This window comes from Odocoileus virginianus, chromosome 7 (assembly GCF_023699985.2).
Source record: "Odocoileus virginianus isolate 20LAN1187 ecotype Illinois chromosome 7, Ovbor_1.2, whole genome shotgun sequence".
NCBI lineage: Eukaryota > Metazoa > Chordata > Mammalia > Artiodactyla > Cervidae > Odocoileus > Odocoileus virginianus.
In genome coordinates, this window is record NC_069680.1 from 930,906 (window position 1) to 951,638 (window position 20,733).

General features: G+C 46.2%; 1 protein-coding gene across 4 annotated transcripts in view; it reads right to left on the minus strand.

The window, feature by feature from the left end:
* Positions 1-20,733, minus strand: part of BLNK (B cell linker) — an 86,100-nt gene that overhangs the window by 30,713 nt on the left and 34,654 nt on the right. For 2 of the 4 annotated variants that reach the window (XM_020883162.2, XM_020883156.2), the window contains 5 exons: positions 12,984-13,024; positions 8,575-8,637; positions 8,243-8,399; positions 5,121-5,284; positions 161-242 (listed from right to left, as the gene is read on the minus strand). In XM_020883162.2, the coding sequence (XP_020738821.2) occupies positions 161-242; positions 5,121-5,284; positions 8,243-8,399; positions 8,575-8,637; positions 12,984-13,024 (507 nt within the window). The remainder of the gene's footprint in view (positions 1-160; positions 243-5,120; positions 5,285-8,242; positions 8,400-8,574; positions 8,638-12,983; positions 13,025-20,733) is intronic. The other 2 variants (XM_020883169.2, XM_070469952.1) reach the window with 2 other exon arrangements.

Genomic DNA, 20,733 nt, shown 5'->3' on the forward strand with positions numbered 1-20,733 from the left:
ACTATGCGCTCTGATGGACCAGTTACTCAACCAAAGAAGGCAAAGGCCACGGAGCAGAGGTCTCAGCAGCGTCATGTCTGAGCACTTTAGTACTTGTGAGCAAATAATGCCCTAATCAACTGGTAGAAGTTTTCAGGTGCTTAAAACTGCAAACTCTTGCCTTTTTCAGATGGGATTGAACTGTCTTCTGTGGGGTGAATATAGTTTTCATCTTCATCTTCCACAGGGACCACATAATCAGCCTAAAAGAAATACAGAAATGCTGTACATTTGGAGCTTACTGGATAAGAAAGGGTGATATTAAGAAATTTTTCATAATCCATATACCATTGAACTTCCTGATGTAAAGGGATTTCGTTACTTCTAGTATATTCACAGAGTACAACCATCACCACAATTATCTTTAGAACATTGTTATCACCCCCAAAAGGAACTCTGCACCCATTAGTCACTCCCAACCACCCCCTCCCCTGACCCAGTCAACCATGAACCTTCTTTCTGTCTTTAAGAATTGCCCATTCTGGGCATTTTATGTAAATAGAATCATACACTATTAAAATATGCAGTCTTTTGTGATTTCTTATAACAGAAATTTCAAGGATCAGCCACATTGTAGTATGTATCACTACTTCATTCCCTTTTATGGACAACTCATATTCCATTGTATGATTATACCCCATTTTACTTATCCATTTATCAGCTGTTTCTACTTTGGGGCTGTTATAAGTAATGATATGAACATTCATGTACAAATTTTGTGTAGCTGGACATTTTTCTTGGGAATATACCTAATGATGGAATTGCTGGATCATATTGTAGCTCTATATTCAATAGTTTGAGTAATGGTTAAGTTGTTTTCCAAAGTGGCTGCACTAATTTTTCATTTCCACTAGCAATGTATAAGGGTTCCAATTTCTCCACATATTCACCAGTACTTCTTATTGTCTTCTTTTTTATTATAAGCATCCTTGTAGGTATGAAGTGGTATCTAACTGTAATTTTGATTTGCATTTCCCTGATGGTTAATGACATTAAGCATCTTTTTGTCTGCTTATTGGCCATTTATATATATTCTTCAGAGAAAAATCTATTCCACCCCTTTGTCCACTTTTAATCTGGTTATCTTTTTATCTTTGGATGATTAGAGTTCTTTAAATGTTCCAGATATAAATCTTTTATGGATATATAATTTGCAAAAAAATTCTCTCATTCTATAGGTTGTCCTTTCCCTTCTTTGTGGCATCATTTACAGCACAGAAGTTTTACATTTTAAAGTACATTTTATCTATTTTTTCTTTTGTTGTATCTAATAAACCATTGCCTATTCCAAGGTTATAAAGATTTATACCTATGTTTTCTTCCAAGAATTTCATAGTTTTATTAATAGCTCTTATACTCAATCCTATGATCAATTTTTATCTGATTTTTTAAAATATGATGTGAGATAGGAGTTCAATTTCATTCTTTTGCAAACAGTGGCTGACTTTATTTTTCTGGGCTCCAAAATCACTGCAGATGGTGATTGCAACCATGAAATTAAAAGATGCTTACTCCTTGGAAGGAAAGTTATGACCAACTTAGACAGCATATTGAAAGACAGAAACATTACTTTGTCAACAAAGGTCCGTCTAGTCAAGGCTATGGTTTTTCCAGTAGTCATGTATGGATGTGATAGTTGGACTATAAAGAAAGCTGAGCACCGAAGAATTGATGCTTTTGAACTGTGGTGTTGGAGAAGATTCTTGAGAGTTCCTTGGACTGCAAGGAGATCCAACCAGTCCATCCTAAAGGAAATCAGTCCTGAATATTCACTGGAAGGACTGATGCTAAAGCTGAAACTCTAATACTTTGGCCACTTGATGTGAAGAGCTGACTCATTTGAAAAGACCCTGTTGCTGGGAAAGATTGAGGGCAGAAGGAGAGGGGACGACAGAGGATGAGATGGTTGGATGGCATCACCAACTCAATGGACATGGGTTTGGGTGGACTCTGGGAATTGGTGATGGACAGGAAGGCCTGGTGTGCTGTGGTTCATGGGGTCACAAAGAGTCGTACACGACTGAGTGACTGAACTGAACTGAACTGATGCAGTTATCTTAGCACTATTTGTCTAAAAAATTGATTTTTCTTATTAAATTTTCTTGGCACCTTTGCCAATAATCAATTGACCATAAATATGGGGAGGGAGTGATTTTGTAAGAGTTCTTAAATGTCCACATGAGTTTCTTCCTTAACACATTTCATGTGAAAATTTAATAGCTTCACATACATTATTTCACTGAATTCTTTCAATAGTACCTACCTATTAAGTTAGGTATTTTTAAAAATTTATTTATCCTTATTTTACAGATGAGGAACTTGAGAAAAGTTGAGTAATTTGTCCAAGGTCAAATAAAATCACAAAAATTAGAAAAGTTGAGTAATCTGTCCAAGGTCAAATAAAATCACAAAACTGATGCCCTGCAAGGACAGGTACTGGGTCAGTGCTCTGGGCACCAGTGAAGCCCTGGAACATTTGTGTTGAATGAAGGGCTGGTCTTTTGTCAGTGGATGCTGGAGAGGTAGTCCAGGATGGCCATGTAGCACCTGGGCTCTAGCATCTCATGATCTGGGTTCAAATGCTGGCTCTAGCATATAGCTCTTTGACCTTGGACCAGTTTTTCAACCCCTTGTCACCGCATCTGTACCATTTCCTCCTCTGTAATGCAGGTGTTAATAGCATGCACTTCATAGAGCTGCTGTGAGGGTGTGATGAGATAGTAACACAGAGGACTCAGATCACCAGCTGATACACAGTGCTTGTCAAATGCTAGACCATCCTGTCATTATAGGGCAGTTGCTCCTCCCCACCCCCAACTCTCTGGTCAGCCTATACCCCATATTTTCCCTGTAACCTGTATGGCAGAGCTAAACATTTTTATTTGTGCTTATATTTGACTTCTTCCTTTCCTATCTAATGTCTCGGCCAGATCTTGATGTTGTCTTCTATTTCTTTTTTAACTCTTCCTTATCTTGATTGTCCATCTCCTCATTCCAGAATATGTCTCCTCCAGTCATCCCCTTTCCCCACTGGTTCAGACTTGCCTGAGCCACCGCCACAAAGCTGTTATTAGCAAAACTCAGCCTCTCCCCACTGGGGTCCACCTCCAGTTATTCACAGAAATGGAGAGCCTCATGTAACTCACAATCTTCATTTGTACTCTGTGTCTGAGTTGGTATCTTCATATAGATCCTCTGAATGCTGGAAGAATTAACAGTGAGACCCTAACAGATGGTCTCCCTACTGTGTCCCATGCTCAGATTCTCCCTGCCACCTGTTCACACCCTGAAAGGGCAGCATCCCCTCGGACTGACAGACAGACTGAGGATTGACAAACCAAATTCATTCTCAGTCTGCTGACTTCCTGACTTAAACCGTCCCTGGAGGGGGGGTGGGTCATAAGCACAAGTGCTTATAGGAACAGGCATGGAACAACAATGGGGCATTTGCAGAGTCAGGCTCTGTCCACGCCTTGTATCAGTGGTGAAGATGATGACAAGTGGAAATGGCTGAGTTGGAAGGGTGCCATGAGGCTCAGCTGCTTCGAGGCCATGACTGGCCAAGTGTTGACAGGCCCTTGGTTTTCAGGAGAAACTAGAAAACTGGATTTTATAAAGAATCTAGAATATGGTAGAAAGGAATCCAATTTATACAATACATAGAATGCTTCTTTGTGTGAGACACTGAATTTAGTGACGTATATATATTCCTTTATTAAATCTTTAACAGAACCTGAAGAGATGAAGAGAGACTCAGAGAGGTTATCTGATACCTAAAGTCACACAACTAGTAAGAGTGAAGTAGGAATTTGGGTCTGGATGCTGCCTCTATTTTATTTAAAAAGTCTCTCTTTTATGTCTCTTGTTGGGCTACAAATTATACTAAGGTGGAAAAGGAGGTCATTTTACAACATGTTTGTAAGCTATGGGTTTTATCACCTATAGGCATTTAGAAACAGTTGCTTCTTCGAGAAGCTGCAGTACCATTATGTCTGGTGATGGTTAAGAGTTGCCTTTAATGTTGTTTTCTTTCTTAGACTATTGGCGCTTGTGTACTAAGTCACTCAGTCATGTATGACTCTTTGTGACCCCATAGACTGTAGCCTGCCAGGCTCCTCTGTCCATAGGATTTCCCAGGCAAGAATATAGGAGCAGGTTGCCATTTCCTACACCAGGGGATCTTACTGACCCAGAGATCAAACCCACATCTCCTGCATTGGCAGGCAAATTCTTTACCACTGAGTCACCTGGAAAGTCCATTGCACTTGTATAATTGTTCTAAAGGCTAAGTTCGAGGGCTTGTCTTTGACTTTTTTTAAAATGCAGTACTTCTGGGAGCCATAACATAATTCAATTTTATCAGTCATTATTCCAATAGTTTGAGTAAGTTTACCCATTCATTTTTAAAAATTTCATAGGGAATAAGACATGAAAATTTAGGTGCTGGCAGAAGGGAGATTAATAAGATAAACCTAGAGTTGGGTCCAAATAGCTGGCAAAGGAGGTTCCTGGATACCTGGGGCTGGGGAGAGAGAGAGTGAGAAGCAAGAGATTCCGAAGGAAGTGAGGGGTCAGTTCTTCTACAGGTTGTGCAGGGTCTCCATACAGACCGGGGGTCTCCAGGATACATCCCATTGCATCCCTCTTAGAGGATCAGAGAGAAAAGAAAGTGGGGGAAAGAAAATGAGGCAGGACAGGGAGAGAAGCATAGGAGGATAAAGATGGGGAAGTATCTTATGGAGGAATGAGAGATTTACAGGAAACTGAGGGATAAGAAAGAGGAAATAGTGAGAGGGGCACAAATCTGGGCTGGAAATTACGTCATATACCTGATTAGTAAATGAAAGTGCTTAAATAAGGCCATATATGACATTCTAAGAGAAAACATCCTTTCAGCAGGACAATGGAGAGTTGCGGAGGACAATGGAGAGTTGCGGGGCAGGTGGTTAGTGCCGTCAGAAAGCCAGGCCTGGAGGAAGGAAGACACTCCTGAGGCTACACTCTCCTGCCCCTCCCCTCATCTGGCCCCTGCATCCTGCCTTCCCCTTGGTCTGGGCAGCCTTCTGGCAGATTTACTTTACCTCATCCTCAAGGAGCTCTTTGGGTTTGGGTGGGACTTGAGGTTTATGCAGTGAAGTGTTGGCTGGCAGAGAGGTGGCCAGTCTTGCCTTTGCCGAAGGCCAGTTGGGTTTACTGGGAAGAGTCTTGCTGAAGGGTGGAGACTGCCTCTGGCTTGATCGGTTGTCTTGAGAGGAACAACAAGAACAACAAAACATAAGATGAAAGGATTCTGGATCATTTCCTGGGCAGAAGTCACCGAGTTCTAGAAAGTGTATAAAACTACCAGAATCCATGTAGCCAACATGCTATTGACTGGGGCATTCCTTTAAAGAGAAGTACGACATGTTAGGCAAAAATCTCAACAACCCATTGACCTATGTTATAAAAACCAGAAGAGTATCCTCCCAGGGAGCCATGAGATCCACAAACCCCAGAGAGCTGACAGTCCAAGCATGCGGCTAGATAGAGTGGATGGTGACCTTGGCAGTGCCGGGGGCTAAGGGGAGCAGTACTCCTCAATGGGTTCATTTTGCTCCTTGAAGCCTTAAGGGCAGTGATTCTCAATCCTGCTTACACATGGGAATCACCTGTGAAAGTGAAAGTGTTAGTTGCTCAGTCTTGTGTGACTCTTTGTGACTCCATGGACTGTAGCCCGCCAGGCTCCTCCAACCATAGGATTTTTTCAGGCAAGAATACTGGAGTGGGTTGCCATTTCCTTCTCCAGGGGATCTTCCTGACCCAGGAATCCAACCTGGGTCTCCCACATTGCAGGCAGACTCTTTACCATATGAGCTACAAAGGAAGCCCCTAGGAACCACCTAGGAGCTTTAAAAAACACCAAGGCCCCACCCCAAACATGCAGTTTAAAACTTCTGGGGAGGGATCTTTCATTATAGGTTTTAAAATTTCCCCAGGTTATTCTAAGGTATATGCAGGGTTGCAACTACTCATCTGGTAAAACTACACATTCCTCCCCTCAGTGGTTTCCTTGAGTGGGAAAGAAGTTGTGAATCCCCCTGGTCCAGGGCCATCCTCAGCAACTGTTGTGGAAGGAGTCCAGTCACTGAAGTCAAGGGCCCTGGGTTCAGTCTCCTGCTCTCCACCCACCAGCTGAGCTCCTTTGGGCCTCTTCTTCATTATGTAACGTCTCTGGGACTCACATTCCTCATTTTAAAAATGAAGATGGCTAACTATCCACTTCAGAGAATTATTGTAGGGATTAGGAAGAAAACAGCAAAGGCAGGAGGAACACCGTGTCTGACAGAGACAATGCCTAATAAACAGAACTAACCTTAGCTGCGTCATGTGGTGGAGGGCTTAGGCAACAGGGGTCTACCCAGTTGATCTGTGAGCGCAGATTCTGACTGATTCATTATAGGAAAATCTTAGCATGGGAATAACCTGGTGGGTTCCCCATCCTGGAACAGCACAGGTGCCTACACTGGCTCCCAGCTTCCTCTGGCCCTGGCTCAATGCAGCAGTCCCCTGCCTCCGCCTGTCCTGCTCTGCTCTTGTCCCGGGGCCTGTTCCAGCTTCTGCATCGCTGAAGTTGTGTGGTTAGCTTCACACTGGGTGCCTCCCAGGAGCCTCTTTCTGGTGGTGTAGCTGTGTTAAGGCACCAAGGCATCTACTCTGCTGTGCCTGTGACAGTTTTAATAGCTTTATTGGCAGCTCCTGGAGTTTACTGAGATTTCTTAACGTAAGATTTAAGCCCAGCAGAAGTAGCAAAGCACAGAAAACAGGCTCTGAAGAGTATGACCTGGAATGAACTGCTTGAGTGTGAGCATGCTCAGTCATGTCCAACTCTTTACAACTCTACGGACTGACTGTAGCCTGCCAGGCTCCTCTGTCCATGAGATTCTCCAGGCAAGAATACTGGAGTGGGTTGCCATTTCCTCCTCCAGGGGATCATCTCGCCCCAGGGATCGGACTCGTCTCTTGTGTCTTGTGCATTGGCAGGCAGATTCTTTACTACTAATGTCACCTGGGAAGCCCATGTGAGCTGCTTAATCTGCCCCCCTCTCCACCCCCAGCTTGAATGGTTGTCTCCTGGTCTGTAAAACAGGCCTGATGCAGCTCCTTCCTTCCTGAAGTTGTTGCGATGATTGAAGGAGGTCACAAATTGGGTGGCAGTGTGTGGAGCAGGGTGATGAAGAGCTAGGGCTTTGGAGGCTGAGTGGCCAGCTTGCATGCTAGTTCTGCCACTTATAAAACCTTGGCCCAGTGAATTCCCTCTTCTGAGCATCTCCTTTTTCCTTTGTGATCGTCAAGAAGGTGAAGTCACCACGACAGTAAAGCGCTAAGTTGCAGACTGTAAAAAGTCTGGGAGTACATCTGTCTTGCTAGCTGCTGAGCATAGCTCTGGCACATAGCAGGTGCTCAGTAAGTTAATTATTGGAAGCAAGGGACAGTACCTGGTACCCATAAGGAGGAAGTTAACTACAAGGATCCCTTTACTCCCAGGGGTGCCATGGTGATCACCACAGACGCAAGCCCTTCCTCACCTTTGTTGAACTTTAGCCACTTGTTAGAATGGAACACAGACTTCTTGGAGGGGCATTAAAAGCTACACTCAGGCCTGGAGACCACACCTAAGACTCGTCCATTTAATTCATGAGCCTCATTCTCGGCCTAGAGCTCTTGACCACTCTCCCCTCCCCACAGTTAAGAGTCTAGAGTCTTGACTCAGAGCGTCTGTACAGCTTGCCGATCTGGGGGCGGGGTGAGAGAGGAAGGAGGGGCCTTAGCAAACACTGAGATTCTCGCAGCTCTCCTTGTTCTGTACAGTCATCTCAAGAGAAATGTCAGAATCTTCAGTGTAGGAAGCTGGAGGAGAAGCAGCGACTAATCTTAGGATTGATTTCTCTGGGGACTACAGGAAATGAGGTGTGGTGGGGTTGGGAGCCACATCGGGGTGTGTTTGCTTTATCTTTTGCCTGTTTTCAACATTCCCAATTTGCAACGGTTCCCCCCTCCTTCCCCAAAGGGCAAGCTTTCCAGCAGGGGGCTCCAGTGCCTGTGAGTGACCAGATGACCCACTTGGAGGTGGTGAGAGTGGAGCCGCCCCCCACCCTGCAGCCTTGGTCCGCCCTGCTCCCTGCTGCTCTGAAGGCCGAGCGCCCAAGGTCCGGCAGGGACTCACCGACATACTCGCCCCTGGTGAAGGGCAGGGCCGGGTGAACTGTCCGTGTCTCCTGCTCCGCAGGTGGCGGCTCGTAGCTGTCGTCCCCGGCCTCCTCGGCTGGCAGCACGTACATTTCTGAGTCCGAGTGCTCGTCTGGGTTTTCATAATCGCTGTCCTGCAAGTGCAGACACCATGCTCAGGGCAGCATGCATGCTTAGGGGGCCGGAGCTGCTCCCCCAGCAGAGGGGCGAGAAAGCAAGGCTGCGAGGGGTTGGCTAAGCAGGGTTAGGCAGCTGTTAGTGGCAATGCTGGGGTTGAAGCCAGGCCTTTTTGTTTCCAAAATGTATCACCTGGACTGTATCCTGGGGAAACGTGTGGGCATCTAACCCCGAGGATGGCTGAACTCTTTGTGTCTGCAAAGAACAGCCAGAGGTAAAAATATATCTCGAGAAGACAGGAAAAGGACCCACTAAAATAAAATAGCCAAATAGGTTTTATTAACCATAATGTTGACAGTTGAGGAAAATGTAAGTTTATTAAGAGAGGGTAAGAGGAAGCTCAGGAACACAGACACCTTTGAGGAGGTGAAGTTTGTTTGTTTTAAACAGAGTTGGAAAGCTTCAGGGATGAGGATTTCAAACTGACTCAGTCCGTTCTCTTTCTTTCTTTCTTTTTTGAAATCTTGAGGCACTTATGCCAACTAAGACTTTTATTATTATTATTTAAGTTTATTTTTTTGGCCACACCACATGGCATGCAGGATCTTAGTAGCCTGACCCGGGATTGAACCTATGCCCCCTGCAGGGGAAGCTCAGAGTCTTAACCACAGGACCACCAGAGCAGCCCTTCTTTTTGTTTCTTTTTTTTAACATGCATTTTATTTAAGTCCATCTTGAAAATACATTGACCCAGCCCAAAGTTCACACAGTTTATAAGGAGGAAGTTCTTCCCAGTTGCTCAGTTCCTTTCCCCTCAGGCAAATACAGCTACTAGCCTCTTGTGCATTTTGTGTGATTTTTTTTTTTTTTTTCTGTATGCAGTGCACACATATACTAACATACTCATGTGCAGGAAACCTTTGATTCAGAACTTAAGAGGTCCTCTGACCTCCGTGCCCACTGCTCCCACACACCGCCTGACACAATGCTTCGTCCAAACACGATTTTCCTCTGAATCGATGATGCACTTGCCCTTTGGCCTGTCTGACAACTGCGTAACATTAAAGTGGATGCTGGGTTTCCTTCAAGCTGAATCTTCAGGGCCCAAGACGGGGCCAGCCCATGATCGGTGCTCAGGATGTTGGGAACAGGCAGAGGAGTCGGTGAGTGAGCACTGTGCTTTCCTCCTCAGCTGGAAGGGAGATGGAGGAGAGAGGGAGGGTGAAGGGTGGGAGAAGGAAAGGGAAAGGAGGCTGAAGAGAGAGCATTTCCAGAGGTGGCTGGGGGAGCCTGGGAGAGAGACGAAAAGGAGGAAAGAGCCCAGAGGTGGGTGCTTGTCTTTAACCTTGGCGTGGGGGAGACAGGAAGGGACACATAAGAAAACCACTGTAGGGGAGATTTTCCAAAACCCTAGGTCAGAAATAGCAGATGGGAATATGAAAATAGGCTGAATAAAATAATGATAATAGTGATTATTATTATAACCAACATTTCTATGCACTGCATACCTCACTGACCCCTCACCACAATCATAGGAGATAGTATTTTTTTTAATCCCATTTTACAGTTGAGGAAACCAAGGCACAGAGGAGTTGAGTAATTTTGAGTCTGCAATCTGTGATCTGGAGAAATCAGTGATGATTCCCAGGCAGGGGGCCTGGGAGATAGAGTAGGAATGCAAGGGCGGGCTGGAGGGGAGGCTTAACAGGGCAAGACCCTGGCTTCCCAAGCCAAGGACCCTCTTTCCAGGCCAAGGACCCTCTTTCCAGGCCAAGGACCTGATTGCTGCTGTTGTGGCATTCCATGGTGACGTCAGTTTGACTACTGAGAAGCAGTTGCTTTAATAGACATTCAGAAAGTGAAAGAACCAGTGGGTAGCCAGACACATGTGCCTGAGCTGGGGGTGGCGTGAGCATCCCACTTTGTTTCAGTTTTTTCACAGAGCAGAGATGGGCTTCATGGACTTGATTACCTGGAGGCTGAGGATTGGTGTGCATACTGGGGAGGGTTCTGGAGTCCTTGCCGCCCCTCCAGCAGAGCAGTCTGACTGAGAGGACCAGGTGGGCAGAGTGGCATAGAGGGTATAGGAAGAGAGACCCCAGGTCAGCTGTTCCTAGCAGTCGTCCTCCGACACTGGGCTGCCCACCAGACTGTGCCCCCCATGAAGACCGGACTGAGATGTAAATCTAAGACCCAGCACAGGACCGGCTACAGGGTAGGTGCCCACCCAGCGTACATGGAATGGATGAGTCACTGATGCTGCCTGGGCTCTGGGGGGACTGAGGAGGAGGGGATGGCTGCTCAGAAGTCCTGAGCTGGCCCTTCATTTGGAAAGGCTCTTCTGCGGGAGATGTACAACGAGCCTCTCCTACTTAAGCACCATAGAATGTATTGAATGCTTTCTCATCAAGAGAATTACAAGAGAATCTGTTCAAACGTCTGAGAGTTTTAAAGAATCCTCCTCCCCCCAAGTTATTCTAAATTATGACTAAATTCATTTGTTAACTCATTAATTCATTTAGTACTTGAGGAAGTGCAATACTTTGGACAATCTGATGAGAACTCTGAAGGAGCGACTGTGTCATCAGACAAAAATCTTGTAAAATTGACCATTCCTTCATTCATTTAATCAGAATTTATTCACCTACTCTGTACCAACTTGACTCTGAGCATAGTCCCTGGCCTCACAGAGCTTATATGTTAGCAGGGGAGACCAACAACAAACAAATAGTGAATAATAAATGAATAATCAAGTGGATGAAATATCTATCCCTGGTGATAGCACTGAAGCGGGGGTGGTTCAGAGAAGGGTGGACAGGTCTACATGGGTCCAATGTCATCAGGTCTGGAGGCTTTATCAACAAGTCTGGATTTCATTCAGTGTACAAAGGGAATCCAATAAGGATTGTGAATGATTGTGAGTGAATGTTCAGGCAATCCTTGTTACAGCTGATGGGCTTCCCTGGCGACTCAGTAAGTAAAAAATCCACCTGCAAGGCAGGAGACCTGAGTTCGATCCCTGGGTCTGGAAGATCCCCCTGAGAAAGAGATGGCAACCCACTCCAGTAATCTTGCCTGGGAAATCCCATGGACAGAGGTGCCTGCTGGGCTGCAGTCCATGGGGTCGCTCAGAGCCGGACGCAAGATAGCGACTGAACCACCGCCATAGCTGGTACTTCCGTTTTGGTTGTTTGACTTTGGGACACAAGTCATTCCCTCCTTTTCAGGCTGATTTTATTTTATGTTTTCTAAGTCCCCAATGCGTGTTCTTTTCATCCAGCGAGCGAGCTCGGTTTTCTCGGCTGCGTGGTGAATTGGTCCAGCTTCTTCAATTTTGCTTCAGATGTGACCTGGTGGTGCTGCCAGCAGGGGGCGCAGCTGCAGCGCTTCTGAGGGATCAGCGCCTCCCTCAGAAGTTCCTCCCCCTGGGAGGAACTCCTTGTCTGGGTGACCCACAGAGAGGCAACCTCCTCCCTTCTTTATAAAAATCTCTTCTCTGCAGTTGAAAAGGGAGGAACTCCGGTCTCCTAATGCTCTGAATAAAATCCAGGTGGGTGTAAACAGTGTGAAGCTGGGCTCAGCTGAGTTCTGGGCCCTGGACAGGAGTCCTGGGTTCTCATTCTGCTGGGCCGCTGAGAAATTGAGACTGTCAGCAAGTCGTTTTCATGTTCTTGGCTTCAGTTTCCACAGGGGATATGTGGTTGTATGGAGGCCCTCTGGGATCCCTTTCAGACATGAAGCTCACAGACTAGAGAAGACTAACTTTCTGTGGGGATATGATATATGAGGAAATATCATTGTGCCCAGGAGTTTTTAGGATGTCTTGTCTCTTGAAGACTCAGCCCCAAAGAGCTCTGTGGGCTGCAGAGCCGTCTTGAAGGGGTTCAGTTAATTCAGACCCACCATTCCAACGTCGTCATGGTCAGGGAGGGCCCTCTCAACCTGAAGCCCTCCGAGTCTGTTCATATCCTCTTGGTCATAGCAAGCCTCTTGGGTTTGAAAAATCTGGGTCTGAGATCTGGGTTTGACTTTTGGAATTGCAGGTACTTACCCTCTCCCATGCCTTGGTTTCTTCACCTGTAAAATGGACAGGACTGATGTCCAAACTGCTTAACCACTAATACGGCTCAGGTGCTGACCATGACCTTGAGGAGTGACCCAGAGGCTCCCTGATGTGCCAGGCGTTCACGCTTCAGTTGTTGGTTTGATTAGGGCTCCTGTCAGGGACCAAGCAGTGATGGGGCACTAGGGAATTCAGGGCAAAAGCATTTGCCAACTGATTGGGAAATATTCAAACTCTTTAACATCTTTTTTTGGTTCTGAATACCAGTAGGAAATGGGGATAAGAATGCTGACTCATAGGGCTGTGGCGAGGATTACATGAGGTGGTAGGTGTAAAGCGTCTAGCCCAGCACAATGTGGTGCTGGCCCAAGTCAGCCTACTGCTGTCCTGCCTATTGGCGGCCCTTCCAGCCCAGCTATCTGCCCTCTGTGATGGGCAGCTGACCACCAGCATTTCATTCAGAAACAAGTCCTTATAAAGACCTCCCAGGGGCCATGGTGAAAATGGTACCCTTCTCATCCCAGGAACAAATACTCACGAAGTCATCTGACCACTGCTCCTCTTCGTCAGCTGGGCTCTCTGAAATGGCATGTTGGAAGCAAAATGAAAAATATAAATTTTTACTGGCCAGCTCCACTCTGTCCAGGAGCACTCTGCACCTGCCTGCCCTGCCCTTGGGCCACATGCTCCCATCTGCTAGGCCTGAGGCAGTTATTACAGTCATCTCACATTCATTCCTTTTGAATCCTTTTTTAAAAAACAGTCAATTTTCAAAGTATTAGTAAAAGTCCCACTAGGGCAGAGAAACAGTAACTCTGACCCTTAACGTCTTTGTCAAGGGACATTTTTGGGACCTTGGAGTAGCAACCCATGCTGTCCTGCTTCCTCACATCTTCTTAAATCAATATGTGGATGGTGTAGTAAGAAGAGCCCTGGACAGGGAGTCAGAGAGATCTAAATTCTCATCCAGGTTCTAACTTCTCTGGACCGCCTCAATTTTTAGATCTATAATATAAAATTCAGGATCTCTAAAAGGGAATCACTTCCAAGATTCTGTCTGGCTCTAACATTGACATTTTTATTTTTAAAAGTTTTTTTTTCCGATGTGTTGCTACATGCTGGGCAATATTATCAGAGCTTCATATTCACTTTCTCAAAAACCTTATGAGGCAACTGAGGCCTAGAGAAGATAAATCATTTGCCCAAGATCATGTAGTAAATGGTAAAGTCAGGAGTTGAGCCCTGCACGTTGATTGACTTCCAAGTGCAAGCTCTGAACCTCAGCACCATGCTGTTCTTGCTCTCCTTGGGCTCCAGGGTGCAGCCACTGTCTTAGGCTCTACAGCAGGTATAAAAATGGATGTGACAGGTCTTGAGTAGCTTATGATCTTGAAGAATAAAATAGGCCTGGATTATGACAGCCAGGGAGACTATCTGACTCCTTTTCCTCCAAAACACATTTAGAGTTTGAGAAGCTTAGCATCAATCCCATCACATAAACTGACCTTAGAGGCTAAATAAAATTCTCTCAATCAGACCCAAGTTCAGATGGTAGAGTAGCATCAATGACTGCACCGTAGGGGCCACATCTCCCCTCCTACCCCACTGAACAGTTGCGGCTAGAGGACTTGATGGATGGTCCCCGAATCCCCTGAAACCTCAATAGAAACTTTTCTTGCCATTTCTGCCACTGGAGACTTCTGACTCCAGCTCTAGGCAGTTCCACAGAGGCACAAGGAAAAGAATTACAGAGATGAAGTGAGAGCAGGAAGGAGGTCTTGTATCAGAACAACCACCTCTTTAGAAATGACAGCAACAGCAACTCTCTCTTGAGAAAAACATGATAGACACAAAGAAGGAGCTTCATTCTACAAGTGGATCAAACTTTGACATTAACAGAAAATAATTCTTATGAAATTATTCTCTGGGCTGACTTATACCAAATGACAGTATATTCAGATCACTAAGTTGCCAAGAAACTCTAAAAGAATAGGTGAACAAGTCTTCTTCCCAATATGCCAATATTGGCCCTATGGGGAGTAAGTTTCTAATACCTTAAGTCTGGGGATAACTGAAGGTCAAAACGTATAGCAGCAAGATGCTATTGTTTCAACCATTTAAAAACAGAAACATTTATAAAATATTTTTATAAGACACAATTCCTTGCCTTGGTCAACCCTGGAGTCAGGATCCACTTGATCATCAGCTAGTGGAAAAAGCAGTTGTAGCTGTCATCTAGCTAGTTTTCCTGTCTCTGTGGTCTTTCCTCTTCAATTCATCCTTCTAACTGTTTCTAGTTATTTTCTTAAGACAGAAATTGGCTCATGCTGCCCTTTCCTCAAGAATCATCAGTGGCTCCCTACAGGATAGTTGAGCTTCTGTGTCAACACGTTCACACACTGTACCTGCTGTCCCTCCCTTGCTCACTCACAGTGATGCCAGATAGCTTGTTCCTCCGTCTTAGGCTTTTGATAGTTCTCTGCTCTGCTCATGCGGCTCCCCCAGCCCATCTCCCTTCTTCCATGGAAACCCCTGTCATCCCTCCTCCATGAGGTTCTCTCCAGTCCCTCTGGTCATAATCCTCTGGTCAGGGTCCTCTCCAGTCCCTCTGGGTTGTGGGTTTTGACCTCGTAGATGCTGCCGGCACCTTGTGACATGTGCTTCATCCTGCCCTAAGAGACACGATTTATTGTCTCTCTGTACTGAAAAGCAAGACCTATTTATCTTTGGGTCTGGATGCCATTTTGCATTTGTAATTCTGCACTAATACTGAAACAAAAGCATAAGCCAGTAAATGAATTGAATGAGTGAAAATGAGGATAGTAATAAGAGATTCCATCATTGAATATTTCCTGCGTGCTGGGTGCTAGGGGAGGTATTATGAATGCATTTCTTTGTTTATTGTCAAAACAGTCTCTGTCGTAGGTGCCTTATTATCTGTTTTAAAGTAAAGGAAAATGAGGCTAAGAGAAGTTGCAAAACCTCCCTGAGGCACACGGCTAGTGAGTGCAGGGACTGGATTGGAGGCCAGGCTGTGTTGGCTTCTGTAGCTGAAATCTCATGTGAACGGCCTGGCCCTCCACCGAGCATTCAGATAAAACCCAGGAGAAACAAGAATAGCCCAATCCAGGCATTGTGGCACATCGAAGCAGAAAACAGAGAAAAGCATCTGGAGGTGGAGGTTATTTGCTTGGTACCCCACCTTCCCCAGCTACATCTGTCTTCTGGCACAGCATCACACTCATCAAGTTATACATAGCAAGCCATTGCCCAGACTGAAAAGCATAGCAATCCAAAGTACTAGATCCAAGTAATGGGTGGTTTTCCAGCATCTCAAGGAGACTCCCAAAGTGTGCGGGTGGTGGTTTTAGATCCAAGCTCTCTGGGTTCAAATCCTGGCTCTGCTTTTTATTACCTGCTTGGCAATGGACCAGTACATTAATTGTTTAAAGCTTAATTTCCTTGTCTGTAAAACAAGGATAAGAATAGTGCCTGCCTCATGTTTTTATGAGAATCAAGTCATATAATACATGTGAAATGTTTTGCAAACCCTGACCACATTAAGTGCTATGTTAATGTTACTCATTGTTGTCTTAATAAATCCTCAAAATGATACCAATTCAATTTCACTCTAGTGGTAACCACACAGCATTGTTACCACAAAGAAATGGATCCAAGAACCCTCTAGTATGTAGTGAGTGAAATTTTCCGGGGGGTAAGTTCAAGTTGAATATGGGCCAGATGGTATGGGGTTGCAGGCCCCTGCTAGGGAGCTGAGATGCTGGTTGGGCCTCCCTGTCAGGGAAAGCTTTTTCTGTTGTGTTATGTACCTGGTTTGGGGTTTAGCCTCTATTTACTGTGTCATAATCCCAGGCTTCCCTGGTGGCTCAGATGTTAAAGAAACTGCCTGGAATGCAGGAGAGACCCGGGTTCAATCTCTGAGTCGGGAAGATCCCCTGGAAAAGGAAATGGCAACCCACTCCAGTATTCTGGCCTGGAGAATTCCATGGACTGTACAGTCCATGGGGTCGCAAAGAGTCAGACACAACTGAGCGACTTTCACTTCACTCACTCTCTCCGCCAGTGGTAAAGAATCTGCCTGCCAATGCAGGAGGCGTAAGAAACATGAGTTTGATACCTGGGTAAGGAAGATTCTCTGGAGAAGAAAATGGCAACCCACTCCAGTATTCTTGCCTGGGGAATTGCATGGACAGAGGAGCCTGGTGAGCTACAGTTCTTTGGGTCTCAAAGAACTGGACACAACTGAACATGCACATACACACACATGCACACACACACACATGCATAATTCTCACAATAACCTGAGGGATAGACATACTTATCTCCATATAACGAATGTGAGGCTCAAGGAAGTTACAAAACTTTCCTAGGTTCAGTGATTAAGGGGCAAGGCCAGGATTCTGACCCAGGCCTAAAAACCCCAGAGGTTGAGACCTTCTCACTGAGCCCAGCCTCTACATGAAATAAAAGACCTAGGGTCTAGAGAAACTTTCACGGATCAGACTGAGGACAATCTGGGGTGGTATAAAATTTCCTGGTGTATGTCTAGCAGCTGATCATAATCCCAGGTGCTGGGGGAATTTGAAGAAACATGCACCCCTTGAGGGCTGAGAGGTTACTGAGGCTGTGTGCCCAAGGCAGGCTGGAACTAGGCCTTAAAGGAGAATGGTGATGAAAGAGGGTGTCCTCCTTCCACCCACAAGATGGCAGCTTGGGTGTCAGTCCCAGAAGCACAGCTTAGCCAGTGGAAGGAAGGGGCATCCATAAGGCATAGCCACGCACAGAACAGTTGAACTGCACTGGAGAATCACAGGGAGATACACTGACAGGTTAACAAAGCTCGGTTCGCTGCCAGCCGGGGGCTTGCTCCAGCCTCAGTGGCTACTGCGGTTTCCAGTGACCAGGTGGAGAGGGGGAGGCTGACAAGGGTGGTGTCTGAGTACCCTTGATGTCAACCCACTCCAGTATTCTTGCGTGGAAAATCCCATGGACAGAGAAGCCTTGTGGGCTACTGTCCAAAATGTCACAAAGAGTCAGGCACGATTGATGACTAATACAAAGATGTGATGAGACAGTCTGAACCAGACTGGGGGTTCTTGGGAATGGGGAGAGAACAGTAAAGGACTCTGTGTTGAGAGCTGGAGGGAAAGGGTAAAGGAGAGGGTGTGGATGTCGTCTCTTGCTTGGGTGTCCTCGGGAGAACCAGAGGCCCTGGGTGGACCTGGTGACCTCCGAGTGATGGGCACTGAGGTGCACGCTGCAACTGCATGTCCACACGTGTTCTCCACTCTGGCCCTGATCTCACTCCAGAGGCTGTGCTCTGGCCACTGGGCCTGGCACCGTTCTCCTCTTGCAGAGCGGGATGCAAGCACCCAGTGGGGATACTTGCAGTACGACCCAGGAAGAAGAGAGGAAGGAGGGTGCTCGAGCTGCGGTGGTGGGGACAGACGCAGGGAAGGAACGGAAAGCAGAACTACTGAGGCTGCGGGGGAGGCAGCGAGCTGACAGTCCCTCTGGGTACACCCAGAGGAGAAAGGGATGTGACTTAGTGTGTGGAGCTGAGGCCAAAGCTAGCCTCTGACAGACTGACTGGGAGTGGTGACTTGCATCTAAATCCTTAACATCTTAGAAATTGCCTTTATCTGTATGATCATTCACCTTTCACAGGGCCCTGTGAATGTGTCTGGGTGTGCAGAAATGGGGGAAAGGGTCCTGGCTTAGTTATCAGCTGTCTGTATGACCTCGGGCATTCACTGTGCCTCTCTGCTCTCCAGTGTCCTAAGATGAGAAGTTTGGATTGGGTGATCTTTCAGGACTTTCTAGGTTTTAAAATACCTTTGAGTCCAAGTTTCATTCCTCTATTCTTAGTTGCATGAGTCAGAACGGATGTTGAATACAGCTCTTCCCATGTTCAGCGTTGCTGGTACCAATTACCAGCAGTAACCAGGGAGACAAAAGATCAAATGAATACTAGCTTTACTAAGGACACCGGGACAGGAGGAAGAGCAAGCTATATTTCATTCTCAAAAGCAAGTTATGTTTCAGGCAAAGGGTTGTTATGCATGCTTTGTGCTTCTGTGGTGGGCGTTTATCCAGAGATCGCTTTCTAAGTATCTTCCTTTTTTCCTGAGGTCTCCCCGCTTTATCATTGCTCTGATCTTCTCCCTGCGAGACATCAGTGGGGGAGGAGAAGATGGCCCTCTGGGGATGTGACAGCAGCCCCTGGGTATCAGGCCCCCAGGGTACAGGGAGAGAGGCCTATTTAGTTCTGACCTCTCCGGGGCTTGCAGAGTGACCAAAGGAGCTTCTGCAGTGACCACAGAAGCCTCCAGATGCACCACAACTGATCTCCCCTTCCCACCCTCCCTCTCTAGCCAGACCTCAGACTTAGAGATACAGGAAGCTGCTCAATTCTGAAAGTTCAAGAAGCAGGTGGCTTCTTGAACTTATTATTAGAGGCTCTGGGGCTTTTAGGATAATAAATAAGAAATATCCTGGAAAAGTGTAACCATCCTAACTTGGGTCAAAGGGAAGAACAATGGAATGGAAGCCTGGGGTGGGTCTTTTTTAGTGGACAGATTACTGAATATTCTTGAGACACATTTCCTTCATTTGTGAAACCAAAATAGCCATTTTTATTTAATGCACCAATGAGAGATTAGGGTGCTAGTGGTAAAGAACCCACTGCCAACACAGGAGACATAAGAGACACGGGTTTGATCCCTGGGTCAGGAAGATCCCCTGGAGGAGGAAATGGCAACCCACACCAGTATTCATGTCTGGAGAATACCATGGACAGAAGAACCTGGCAGGCTACAATCCAGAGGGTCACAAAGAATCAGACCGACTGAAGTGACTTAGCACAAGCACCAAGAGAGATTAAATGAGCAAAGCTATGGTTTTTCCAGTAGTTATGTATGTATGTGAGAGCTGGACCATAAAGAAAGCTGAGTGGTGAAGAACTGATACTTTTGAACTGTGGTGTTGGAAAAAAACTCTTGAGACTCCCTTGGATTGCAAGGAGATCCAACCAGTCAATCCTAAAGGAAATCAGTCCTGAATGTTCATTGGAAGGACTGATGCTGAAGTTGAAACTCCAATACTCTGGCCACCTGATGTGAAGAGCTGACTAATTAAAAAAGACCTTGATCCTGGGAAAGATTGAGGGCAGGAGGAGAAGGGGATGACAGAGGATGAGATAGTTGGACATCATCACTAACTCGATGGACATGAGTTTGAGCAAGCTCCAGAAGTTGGTGATGGACAAGAAAGTCTGGCGTGCTGCAGTCCATGGGGTCGCAAATAGTTGGATGTGACTGAGTGAATGAACTGAACTGAACTGAACTGAATGTCTATAATGTCTTTAAAGAGCTTAGCACAACGTCCAGGTCAGAGTAAACACCCAGTATGTTCTGAATAGCTTCCCTTCCCCCAGCAATGCCAGCTGCGCAGGAATAATACAGTTTGCTTGGTAGACCGTGATGTTCTTGCAAACAATGTTCTTTCCTCAGAGCCCAAGTAGATTGTGGCGTCTGGAGTGAAAGTAGCAGGGTGCACACTGGCCTAACCTGCTTGCATCTGTAGGAGGTCCAAGCCTCAACTGTTTGTAAGATTCAAGCTTTGTCCTTCCACCTTCTGAGAGGGACTGTGATGATGCTCCTGCTGACCTCTAGGAGGCGCTGGCCATTTCTATCCTCTGCTTTCAGAAGGTCAGCATCACCAAGGTCAACACACTCTCCACCTTGGCTTAATGGGTTTGGGAAGCCATTAGCTTCTGGGACTGGACATAGGACATAAATCTGTCATCCAGAGGAAACAGATGGGGCTGCTTCGGAAGTCTTGGGTGGACCAAATCTGCGTAGGCCTCTAGGAAGCACTTGACTGGCTTCCTGGACTCAGGAGGACTGGTGGGCTAGTATCTCCAAACACTGGGGCCTCCAATGTCCTTGAAGACTCTATGGGTTCAGGGGAAACTGTCAGGGCTGGTTTCTGAGGCCCCGGCTTGCAGCTGCACAAGGACATCAAGGCTCAAGAGAAATAGCCCAAAATGCTCCTGGGACATGAGTATGGGAGGAGGGGTGGGGGGGGTGGGAGTGGGGTGGGGGGGTGGGGGTGGGGTGGGGTGGGGGCAGTAAGTGGCAAGGGAGGTACTAACTGCAGCTGATGATGGCAGTCTTGCCAAAAGGACTTTTTCCAGGGATTGAGTGTAAGAGCAGGGAGACTAGGCAAGACTATATGGTCTGTTGAAACAATAGGATAAATTTTGG